At 45.6% G+C, this 12,057-nt stretch overlaps 1 protein-coding gene across 16 annotated transcripts in view; it reads left to right on the top strand.

Moving 5' to 3' along the window:
* The first annotated feature begins 319 nt into the window (after positions 1-319).
* EHBP1 (EH domain binding protein 1) overlaps positions 320-12,057 on the top strand; it is a 205,091-nt gene continuing 193,353 nt past the window's right edge. For 9 of the 16 annotated variants that reach the window (XM_068186441.1, XM_068186443.1, XM_068186442.1 and 6 more), the window contains exons 1-2: positions 321-581; positions 1,631-2,043. In XM_068186441.1, coding sequence (XP_068042542.1) covers positions 1,940-2,043 — 104 coding nt within the window. In that variant the 5' untranslated portion in view covers positions 321-581; positions 1,631-1,939. Of the gene's footprint in view, positions 582-1,630; positions 2,044-12,057 lie in introns of all 16 variants that reach the window. The other 7 variants (XM_068186432.1, XM_068186438.1, XM_068186436.1 and 4 more) reach the window with 2 other exon arrangements.

Below are 12,057 nucleotides of genomic sequence, written 5' to 3'. Positions count from 1 at the left end.
CGCGCCGCGCCCACCCCGCGGCTTTGGGCGGCGGCGCCGCCGCTCGCCGGGCGCTGACGGACAGCCGCGCTGACCTATCGGGTGGCCGCTCCTCGGGAGGGCCCCGCCCCCCCGGGCTCTGTGACCAGTCAGAGCGGCGCTCTGAGGGCGGGGGGGGGAGGCTCTGCGAAGCCCCCTCCTCTCGCCACCTCCCCCCTGCGCTGCGCGAGATGCTTGACAGGCGCCACATCCAATGGGCTGCGGAGGGTCCGCGGCGGGGCCAATGACGCGGCGGGGGCGGGGCCCCGGCGGGCGGCGGGGGCGGGGGCGCGGCGCGCCGGGGTGAGGCGCGGCGCAGCGCCGGCAGGAGGGCGATGGTGGCGGCGTGAGGCGCGCTGCGAGCCGCGCTGTCTGCCCGGCCGGCGCGGAGAGCGGCGGGGGAGCGGTGCTCGCCGTGAGGCTGCGGCAGGACGGGGACAGCCGCAGGGCGCTGCCGGCGGCGGGGCCGCTGCAGTAATGGGCAGCGGCAGCGCTGACTCTCGCCTGCCGTGTGGTGCCAGCGCGCCCGCCCGGCGGGACCGCCCGCGAGGAGCCGGCGGCAGGTGAGTGCCGCACGGGGAGCCGCCCGTCCCCTCCCGCCGCTCCCCTCCTCGCTCCCCGCCGGTGGCGTTTTAATTTTTGAACGGCTCCGGCTCCCGGCCAAGGGCGGGGGGCGCTGCCCCGGCGGGCTGGGCGCGGAGGTGACACGGGCTGCTGAGGCGGAGCGGGGCGCTCCTCGCCCCGGGGCTCCCTGGGGACCTCCTCTCCCGGGGGCCATTCCACTTCAGGTGGCCTCCTCGCCAGCTTTGATGCCATCCTACCCTGACTTCTCGCCAGCTGCGGCCAGCTTGTGCTTCCCTGTATTCCTAACGAAGAGGCTTTTTTCCCCGCACCCAGCGCATATGCTGCTTTCCTTTCGAGGGAGGAGACCCACCTGGGTTTCTCCTCTCCCTTTTCACTTCCCTGATGATCATTCCTCAGTGCAGGATGGAGAGACATTTCCATTTCAATATGATGCGGCGAGGAAGATGGGGAATCCTGGGTAGCCAGGACTCGGGAAATGCCCCTTCCTCTCTCGTCCTCCTCCTCACCCTGGCATAGGCGTTTGGGCAGCAGCACTCCCTTTCTGTCCTCTTGGCTGATGCTTCTCTTTGGACAGAGGAATGAAAGCGGGAGGTTGTTTGAGGAAACAACTGTTACACCTTTTGTCATCAAGACAAAGAACTTCATCTCCCCGTGTCCCTCCCTCTGGGTGTAGGCAGCACCTCAGCCACTTCGCTCAGCTTCCCGGAGATGCTTCACAAGGATTCGGTGTGGCCCTGAGCTGCCCTTTTTTGTTGTAGTTGCCAGTTACGATGTTGCTGATAATGGGATATGTTGATATGTTTCCGAACAGTCTCGTGGTTTGAATTCCTGAAATTGCTGCAGTATTTTTATTTATTTATTTAATTGGGGTTTGGTGGGGGGGGGCGTTGTGGATGACAACAGGAAAGGGCTGTGTTCTTGTGGTTGCTTGTAGTTCTTTGAAAGGTACGAGATCACGTGCAATTGCAGCACTTAGTAAGAAGTGTATTAACCAACGCTATCTCTCCCTTTCTTATTTGTCTTCCAGTCCTGCAGTCTTCCCTTCCTCTACTGTGTGAAGAATGATGACTCCATGAGAGAGCTTCCTTTCCATTACCTGTCTACTGCTACTGCATGCTGCTTCTGGCCAGTGATGAGCCATTCCACTAGACTGGGATTTATCCTGAGGAGGGCAGAGGCAGAATATGAATTGTAGACATCCCGTCAAGTTTCTCCTACACTCTTTTTACTGTGTTTGTATATAAATCTGCTAGTATCAAGCACACACGCTCTTTGAAACCTACATTGCTATTCACGCAGTTGCTGCTGTGTGACAGGACTGGTATTTCTCACCATCATGGCTTCAGTTTGGAAGAGACTGCAGCGTGTTGGGAAACATGCATCCAAGTTCCAGTTTGTGGCCTCTTACCAGGAATTGATGGTTGAGTGCACCAAAAAATGGTAAGAAGCAGTTCGTGTTGCTGTAAAAAATAATGGAGTAAGTTGCTGGTGCTGAAATAGGAAGGATGTGTATTGTGTGGTAGGGGCATTGCTCTTGCATCCCCTTCCCTTCTCTTGCCAACCCATTGCAGAAGCAGCTGCATGAGCTGCTTGTCTTTCTCCGTAGGTGCTGGCTTTGCTGCATGGTTACCCTGGACCTGCTGGATTTGTTCTGTACTATTGATTTTCTAGGCCGGCATTGTTTTTTACCTTGCAGAGGAGGGTACGTTTGTTAGCTGGCATCTGTGACTTGGTGTGGTTTTGGTTGTCAGTTTTGTGTTTTTAGTGGGGCTTTTTGTTTGGCTTTTTTTTTTTTAGTGTTTCCCATGAGCTCTTTTCCAACTGCCAATCCAACTTGGTGATGCTGAGGGTTATCTACTGACACTTGAGTGGTTTGACGGGGGCATCGGAGATCAGTCCTGGACATGGTGGCCGTGGGACATGTGGGTTGGATGCCCATTTTGATTTTTGACTTCCTTACCTGAGGAGGTCATGTTTTTCCTTCTTTTCCATTTTTCCTTTCTATCTTTTAACAGGAAGGGGCAAGTGGCAGGTCCTTGGGAATTGCCTTAAGGTGTTTGTTTAGCCAGACAGGAATTTTGTTCGATGGTGGTCCAGTTGGATGGCTTTGGAGCTGACTAGACAGCAGCTAATGGTGTGGGTCTGGCACATCATCTTTCCTGTGCAAAATGAGCTTAAATAAATCTTCTAGGCAAGACTAGAAGCAGCTTTTAAATAGTCAGGGGAAGATCTCCATTATATAAATACTTAACTGCTGTTTTATATGTTTGGAATATTGATATTACTGACATAATTCCTCACATTAGTGTGAGCATGTAGTGTCAGGGGATGAAGAAAATACTTTCCAGACCTCGTGGGCTGAGATGTTCAAATTGCCTTGTAATAAACTGCAGCCTCCTTTCTAATACTTGGCCTTTCTTCTTGTTGGCAAGTTTGGCACATGCATTGGCTGCTTTCACTGGCTATGAGTAATTGCCTCTACAAATTTAAATTCTATCTCTTGCAATAGGAAATCTCTGTCAAATATGCTGGAAGGCTGCACACTGCTCTGTCTTAAAGGAGCACTGTCAGGTTAAACGTTTTGGAATTTTTTAGCAAGTTGTCTTCATGCCTAGGATGTTTAAGAAACAGAATTTTTCTGGAAGTTGAACTTGCTTTTACAGAGTAAACTACAAATAGAAACATTGTAGAAGTTGAAAGTAGCTGTCCTGATTATCTCGTGGGATCTGCTGTCCCAAAGAGGCCAAGGAGTTTTCCACAGTAATTTTAGTTGATCAGGTTTATTTCAGCACTTGGGTTTATTACTTATTATGCTCTGTTTGCATTAACGAGGCTGTTTTAGGTTTCATTTTCATTTTGAGTCACTCGTTGCTGACAATTTGCAGGATGCTTCAGCACTAAAGTGTAAGTCCTGCAGGGGAATGTTTGCATTGGAATTGCAGCTAACCTTTCCTTGGTTTAAGAAAAACTCCTACACAAAAGTTCTCTTGTGAAGTGTCTTATTATTTTAGAAACAGGCAGCTTATTGGTTAATCATAACTGAGAGTGCCCACCTAGCAGAATGTCTGTGTATGAAGTAGTCAGAGAGCCATTCCAAACCTCAGATATGTAACTATTTTTTTGCAAAAAGGTCACCCTTCTGAACCTTCATTCTACATTCTTGAGTTTAAATATAGACAAGATCAGTGCTTGTGTTGGTTATTACAAAGGAACAGTATGGTGGTGAAATGTGGATGAATTCTAGGAAAAAATCACAATAGGGAAAAACATAACTCATAAAGTCCTTTGACTGTAAGCTTTTTGATTCTGCTTCCTGTTATTTTGAGAACCTTAAAAAAATGTTCTTTAAGCATGCAACCTAAAATGTTTCTGCCGTAAATCAAACTTCTATAGAAATGAAGGGTTAAATATTTATGTATTTTGAGAGCCTTCAACTAAGTGTTTCCCTGACTTTGGAGAAGATACAGTTTCTGTGCATGCCCAAAGGATCACTGCTTCATCTGTTTCTAAGTCTTGCCTCTGAGTTTGGCCCATGTGAGAACAAAACACAAGAATGAGCTCCATATGCTGTTCTTGCTGAAAGCACTCAATATATATTAAGTGTCAGTGCTGTAGTCTGTAGTCTGTTTGATTGAAATGTAGTAAGCAGTAAGTTATTTTAATGTACTGGCATTTTAACAATGCAGTGTTTCTGGAGGAAAAGAATGCTCCATTCATATTTTAAAGTAAATGACAACACAGTCATAAACACACTGGAACTGAGAAGAGTCTGTGAGCAAGGATTGTGCATGACCAAAACAGGCTGTGTGCCTTTTTGTGAACTGCTGTCTTCTGTTAGGTTTGCATTTCTCTGACTCTTCAGAAAGAGACTTGTGTGTTAGAATATTTTTGTACTGATGGTGGTGTGGATGGTGTGCAAGGTTGGGTGAATTTCTGGTTGGCTTTACTCTGTTTCTTCTGGACTTGTATTGATTGGAGGTGTTTTTTTTTTGTTGTTGTTGTTGTTTTTGGGTATTTTTGTTTGTTTGTTTTGACTTGGTGTTTAAAATACCGCCTGCTCTTTTTTTTTTCTGGCATTCTCCTGGCACTGTGAGAAGTTGCCACTGCTGTGGTGTTGCTGCTTCACTTTTTTTAAGGATTGTATTATCTCTAGGTACAGCAGCATTTGGCCAGATTGGGCTGAAACCTTCCCTTGCTTTTTCTCCTGTCTATAATTTCCTATTCTTGTCCCTACTAATGGTTACAGGCAGCCACTCACAAATGATTGCTTTTCCTTGGTGGTGTGTTTGGGGGAGATAGGTCGTGATGGAGCGTTCAGTGTTGTCACTGTTCCTTATTTTTCAGATAATTAACAGGACTGAGTCACTTCTGTGGCATTTTGGCAGCTCCCACTGACCCAGACCTAATTATTGTGGTTGCTCAGTACCTTTAAAAAATTGAACAGTTGGTTTATTTAGAACCTTTCATTAAAAATAAATAAATAAACAGAATGTAGTCTTGGTCTTTAATATGGATTAGTGACTCCTGCTACTGCAAAAACATAGTACTTTGCATTAATCATATAAGCAGTTGATTTTTTTGAAAGGTGCTTGCTTGAAAGTGCTGGAGTGTGTCATCCTCCATTTACCCTTGGACTAAGCTGGGGCAGCTCAGGATTTTCCACACAGCCTTCCCAGTGAACTGCAGCCCTGGCCTGAAAGGACCACATGTGATACCAGGGAGTTAATTCAGTGCTTATCCTCAGTGCAGAGCCATTGCATAAAACCAGAAATCTGTCTCATTCATTTTGCTTAGGCTTCTGCAGAAACAGCTGTATTTCCTGCTCTGGGCTGTCAGGGCAGAGCTTGCTGTGTGGGGCAGGAGCGTGCTGGGCATCCCTGGCAGCTGGAATGCTGTGACTCCTGCAGGGAACCCAGTCCAGGTGCCTGAACTTTGGTGTCAGGCCCTGTTTGGGGTGCCTTTGGTTTTGCTGCCAGTTTGAAGAAGGCCAGGTCTCCTGTTGATCCTGGTTCAAGCTGCCAGCCCAGCATGAATCTCTTGTGTACCCCGGGGCTGCCCAGCTGCTGGAGGCCTCTGTTCTAGTAGCTGAGTCAAGGCTTGTCTGAGATCCAGGCTCAGCAGAGGAGGAAACTTCTCCTTTGGACCAGAGATCAGTTCCAGTACTTGGACCTGAAGCTCTGATAGCAGTTTTATAGAGCTGCTAAAACATCTACTGCTGAACACATGAGCTCTTTAGGGTGGCTTTTTTGTTTCCTTATTGTTGTGTGATATCTCACAAGTCAAAAACTCAACAGAGGCTTCAAATGTAATATTGACTGGTTTCCACAGGGAATGGCTGAATTTAGAGAATTCAGGTTGCCAAGTTCCTAACTTGTCACTGTTCATTGGATGCTTTGATGAACAAGAAAGCTGCTCACCTGAACATGGGTGCTAACTGCTTACAAAGGCTGGAAAAGAGTAAACACAGAGGCTTTTATACAGGATTTGTGTTCAGGAGTTGCTTTAGAGATAAAGAAATATGTTATTTTTGTACAATGTTTGCAATGTCTGTCATTTCTTACATGAACTACTTTGCTTTTAAATCCTGCTTATAAATACAGTGAGCCGTGATGTTCAAAAGGGTTAAACTTTTCATATGTTCAGAAGCTTTAACTGAAGACAGGCTTCATGTCCATGAGGCAAGTTGCCTATTTTTATATCGATTAGGTATGGTCTGAAGTAGGTTCTCTCCTTTCAAATACACATATTTCTCTTTTGGAAATGAAGTAAGGCTTAATTTTTTTTTTTTTTTTTCAAAAGGCTTTAGCCATCTGTTTTCCTCTTCTATTGTAGTTTCATAACTGGATGCTGCAGGAATCTCGAGATTTGGCATGCATTGTGCATGGGAGAGAAATGAGCTTTTTGAGATTGCACGGTTCACACTGATCTGCTTGCCTTGTGCTTGCTGCTTTCCAGCAAAGCTGTCAGTGCCGAAGGCCACCAAGACAACTGGGCTTAACTGCTTGCTGTAGAATCCTTGTTTGCCTGCATGGGGTCAGGCTGTCACATTGCTCAATTAATTTCCTTGCTTTGCACGGTTGTTAGAGGGGATTTCATGAGTACCTAAGTGCATTTGACTATAAAGGATGATCATATTGAAGCTCTTTGAATTCGTTTTGCTGTGCGCTGTGCTGTTGTGTCATGGGCTTGCTCTGCAGTTTTTGATCAGGTTGGGGTGTTGGTGGTATGGGTGTACTGTAGCATGTATAACTCGTGCAAGGAAAGCACCATGCAATTTCTCCTGTGTTTTCTCTTCTGTTCTTCTCAATGAAATTGTACTCTGTCCTTATACATTTATTGAGTTCTAATTCCACACTAAATAATCTCCATTTACAAATGCACTTCAGCAATTTCTTTACCATTCATTTCTGGTTTTGACTGAGGATTTTTTGAAGGCTTAAACTGTGTGTCAAACATGCTCTTTCCAAATAATCAGCACCAGCTGCCTTACAGCTGTCTTGCCCCCTTTTTTCTGCAGTCAATTAAAACACATTTACTGTCCACACACAAAAGCAATTCTCCTCTGTCACTTTGGGTCTCTCTTCTTTGTATCAAAAAGAAAATCCTTCATTACAGAAACTTAGATTTGCTCTTATGGACTCTGTCAGGAGGTTGTCTACAAATCCCAACTCCTTAATGCCAGCTGCATTCCTTCCCTACCTTGCCAAGCTCCCCATCTTACCCTTTTTACAGCCTCGGGTCTGTTCTATGGACCACAAATTAGGGATTTCTCATCAGAGTTGCTGGCTGCATACTGGCAGCAAAGAAATTTCAGTAGGAAAGGTACAGGTGTTTGTGAAGTCTTCCTTGCTGATGACTTTTTAGGTTGTCAGTGCTGCACACTTATACCCATTTTCTATTTGAAGCAGTGTTTTAAGAGGGCTTGTGTCTCTGTGTCCAGTTGCTAAAAGAATGCATTGATAGCTGCAGGCACAAAGTTTAGTATCTGTAGGGTCGAAAGATTTGGCATAAATACTTGTTCTGAATTTTGTTTGTCTCTGAAAGACACACTTCTTTTCAGCAATTCCTTGTTTCCTGTCCTAGCAGTAACAAAAATAATACCAACAGCAGAAAATGCTCTATTATATCCAGGTGTAGACAAATTTCATTTTAATGGTCAGTTAGAGTGGTGAAGATATCTCCTTGAATGAATAAAATATACTAATTTATGTTCTAACATAGCTTTGCTTTTTGAGAGAGAAACTGTGCGTGCATAACTTCCTCACGGAGCTTTTGGAACAAATAAAACCTTGCTCTGTTCCTGCAGACACTGTGGTACACACATGCAGTAAAGAACGTGTGCTGATCATTTGAACCCAGTGACTTGAACTGCAATAAAGATTTCAATTTCTTTTTTAGGGTTGGATCCATGTGAATATTCTTTTCAGCTCTTTGTGCTATGAGGTGAAATAAAATGAAATATTATGACATTGTGTAGGCCTCATATGAGCTGAGTCTGCCATCTCTTAGAGTTCTCAGGCTGTATAGTGCCAGTCTGTTGCTTCAATTAGTTTTTAATTGGTTGGAGAGAGCTGAAGTCCCTTTCACAGTTTGGTGTGAATAAGGAGAGAAGGAGGAGGAGGAGGCTGGGAAGGTTGACTAAATCTGGGGAAACTACTCTTATAAAACAAACCCTTCAGCTATGGTAGTAAAAGCATTCTGCTTGGGTGGCTTTCTGAGAATATGGGGGTGGGTGGGTGTGTGTTTATTTACTTCTAAAAGCATTCCCAGTTTACTCTGAGGAGAGTGTGTGAAGTGTGTGTTTGTTTCCCTTGCCCCTCTCTCTCTCCTTTCACTCCTTGGGGTAGAAGCTGGCCCTTGCAGGCTGTTTGCTACCTTGTGGGACACTCCTTGAGCTACCCTCTGCACAAAGTCTGTCTTGTGTGTCCTGGAGTGGACTCTGAAACACAGGAACTGTGCCGATGAACTTTTGTTCCTATTAAGTTATGCGCAGAGCAGTAGGGTAAATAAAGCTGTCCTTGTTTTCTTCCTCTTGTCTTTATTTGAAGAATGTCTTTCTGCAGTGTACAGTTTGTGTAAGTGCACCAGAGCCTCTCATCTGGAAGCTGTGTGTTTTGGCAGTTGAGGTGTAGGGTAGCTGTGGCTGTTGGCACCTGGAGAGGCATTGCAGGGATTTGGGAACTGTGGGTAAAGCACGAGCTAAAATTAGCAGAACCATAACTAACATTGCTGTTGTCCAAGGCTCTGACTCATGAGGTTTTCTGGATTCAGGAGAGGAGCGGGATGTCACTGTCCCTAAGCAGCAGTTGTGTTCTGCCCTGGAGCAGAGGCAGGGTGACAGTGAGGCTGTGAAGTGTGTTAGTATTAAGTGCCATCAACTTCAGCTCCCATTTGTCAGGTGAGTGTGAACTACAGCAGCTGAGGAGCAGGCACACCTCCCTTATGCTGCCCTGATGCAATGGGGAGGAAAATCTGCCAGAGCGGTGAGATGAGCCACAGCTGCAGGCAAGAGCATCTTAGAGTGCTTCAGCTAAATCACTCAGATCCTCAGTCAGTGCCCTGTGCTGTCACTGTAGGGCTTCGAAGTGCACAAGCTTTTGAGATGAATCAGAAGTGCATGCCCTTCTGAAGTACAGTTTCTAGCTGCCTGCAAACCTGTAAAGACGAGCAGTGCAGAAGTAATTCTCATTTGCCTGTTGAGGCTCTCTTTGTAGTGGAGAGTCATTATTTGGGGTTCTTTTTGTTTCTAATTTATTATTTAAGGAGACTTTCTTGAGGATTACTCCAAAGCCTATGGCCAGGCTCAGCAGCTGCTTAACTGTCTGCAGCTGCTGAGCTGCAGTTACTGTGGTTCTGTGTATTTATTTTAGCACAAACTGGTTTGGGGTTTTATTTCATGTGCACGCTCCTGCAGTCGTTTACTGGGCTTTGTTTTGGGTGAGCTGCTGTATCAGCTTAACAGCACACAAGCAGCTCTGACCTTTCATTTCTAATGGATCTGTTTTGAAAAATGACTTCGGTGCTGACCAAACTTCACAAAGGCAAAATAATTTCTAGTTCCAGAAACAACTGAATTAGAGCAATCCAGGGTATTTTAAGACTCTCTCCTACCACATCAGTTTTGGCTTCTGTATTAATGCTGCTCATTTCCTGTGTGCCACCTCCACAAGCACCTGTAAAGAGCAGTCACCCTTCATGTTCAGCGGCTTCTTTTCTCACCGAAGAAGTGCTGTGTGCTGCCTTGGTGCTGTAGGACGGGTCAGAGCTGTCTGGGGCTGCTGGATGGGTGGCACTGGCTGCTGCAGTGGGAGATGTGGCTTCTGATGGGTGCAGCTTTATTGGGAGTGTAAATTCATCTGCTCCTGTTGGGACAAGCCCCATCACCTTTCACCTAGGCCAGGCAGACAAAAGACATTCCCTAAGTCAGCTCTCCCATTAGGTATGTTGCTGCCTGATGCCCTAGGATGATAGCTGTCCTGACCTTTCTTTAGAGCTAGGACTTATGCAGCGATGCCTCTGCTTTTATATCCGGTGTCATAAACTAACTTTCCCCTCCCAGCTGTGCTTGGGAAGGGTATTTGCATAGCCGGTACTGTTAATACCAAAAGCTGTATCGAATGAAGTAACTGGAGAATCTGGATCACTGAATCCAGTCGGCAGCACATTGTACTCTGCCATTCAGTGAGTACTGTGAATTTCCTTGACTTTCTGTGTCTGCTCATTGAGTAAACTCTGAATCCCTTTGTTTATGTCAGTACACAGGAAGAGATTTAAAAGAACAAAAAAGAGCTGTCAGAAGTTCTATTTTGCAGCAAAGATCTAACTCAGATCTGTAAGTTCCCAAACCAACCTGTTGCTGATTTGTCTTTGGTTTATTAGCAGAGGATTTAACCTTGACAGCTCCTTGTGACACCTGATGGGGTTATAGCTCTGGAGTTACAGCTCTGGCCATGCTGACAGGTGGGCAAATCTATTTGGCTGTGTTTTCTAGCTGTACCGGTCTTTTATCAGTCGTGTCTCTTGGAAAACTGATTTAGTGGCTTGTCATTTCCTGTAGGTAACTTGAGCAATAGTTGTATAAAGCTGTGAAAAATTTCAAGAGAACAAGATTTTTAAACTTCTTTTTTGCTTCAAGAGCTGGTCTTAACTGGATAGAGTGCTTGGAGTAAGTGTCTCTTGAGTGAGTGAATTCCCCTGCATTCCTTCATCTTTGACACATAAGAAAATTTTAAGAATGAGAAAGGCCTGACCCATTTTTTACCACTTCCTCTCATACCACAAAAATTGAAACAATTTATAACAGAATTACTTGGTTTTGAGGCATATTTAGGGTGGCTTTTGTTTACTGTTCACACTTTTTTGAAAGATGCTTTTTAAAAATACAATGGTGTTTTCACACCCCTTCCTCCCCTTTTTTGGGATTTGTGCATGGGGAAAAGGGAATAGTGGGTTGTAAGCTCTGCTTTTATTTTTTTGTTTATTGGTGGGTTTTTTTGTCTTTACTGCTAAAATGGTTTACTTTCTTCCCTGTAGATGGCTACTCTGAGCTCCAGTGCCTACATATCTGTCCAAGATACTGGGACAGACTTAAAACAGTAAAGGAATTGTTTCCTTTTCCACAGATTCCTTTCTTTCCCTATACTAGATGGGATTTGATTTTTAAAAATTTTTAGCTGAAGGCTCACCAAGAGTAATCTTAACACTCTAAATTTTCATAGCCATCGATGTAATCAAGGGATGTTTTGCTGGAGGATTGAGGGTGTGTGATCACCCATAGTGCTAGAATTATAAACACGTGCTGCTCGAGACATGGTGCTTTCTTTAGTCTGTGACTGTAAGACTGTCCTGTCGACTGGGGGGTAGGGGGGTAGAAGGCAACTTTTCCTTCTTGCCCCCACATCCTTCCCTCTTTTCTGGGAAGAAAAGCTGAAAGCCTGCAGCTGCTGCCAGGAGAGAGCTGGAGTAGGGTCCTACAGAGAGCTGGGTGTGAGGGACTGCCCCTGCCACATCACCTGCTACCTGTGGGGCTGTGGCAGCCCCCTGTGCCCCACAGCTCCACACCAACACTGCTGCCACTCTTCAGAGAGCCAGGACACCTGTTGTGTCCAGGCGTACAACACTGTTGTGGTTCATGGGTCCATGCTGTCAGTGGTTATGACAAGTTTCCTGCTGTGCTGTCGGTTTTGAACCTTGGGCCTCTCCCTTATTTTTAGCTTTGCTTCATACAGGGAAAGTTTTTTTGTGATGTTAAAACACGCCTGAGATTTCTATCTGGCCAGCAAATTCAGCATTGGATTGGAAAGTTTCAGCAGGCAATTTCAGCTAAGGTTTGCAGGGGTGGAAACCTCCAGCTGTTATTTCCATGGGTTGTGTGACAAAGGGCTTCTGGATGGAAGAGAGGAGTCTTGGTCAGACCCTATGGATGCAGGTGAAACTCCATAGCTTCACCTTTTA

Source organism: Anomalospiza imberbis, chromosome 3 (assembly GCF_031753505.1).
Source record: "Anomalospiza imberbis isolate Cuckoo-Finch-1a 21T00152 chromosome 3, ASM3175350v1, whole genome shotgun sequence".
Lineage (NCBI taxonomy): Eukaryota > Metazoa > Chordata > Aves > Passeriformes > Viduidae > Anomalospiza > Anomalospiza imberbis.
This window is presented reverse-complemented; position numbering and strand designations above follow the sequence as displayed.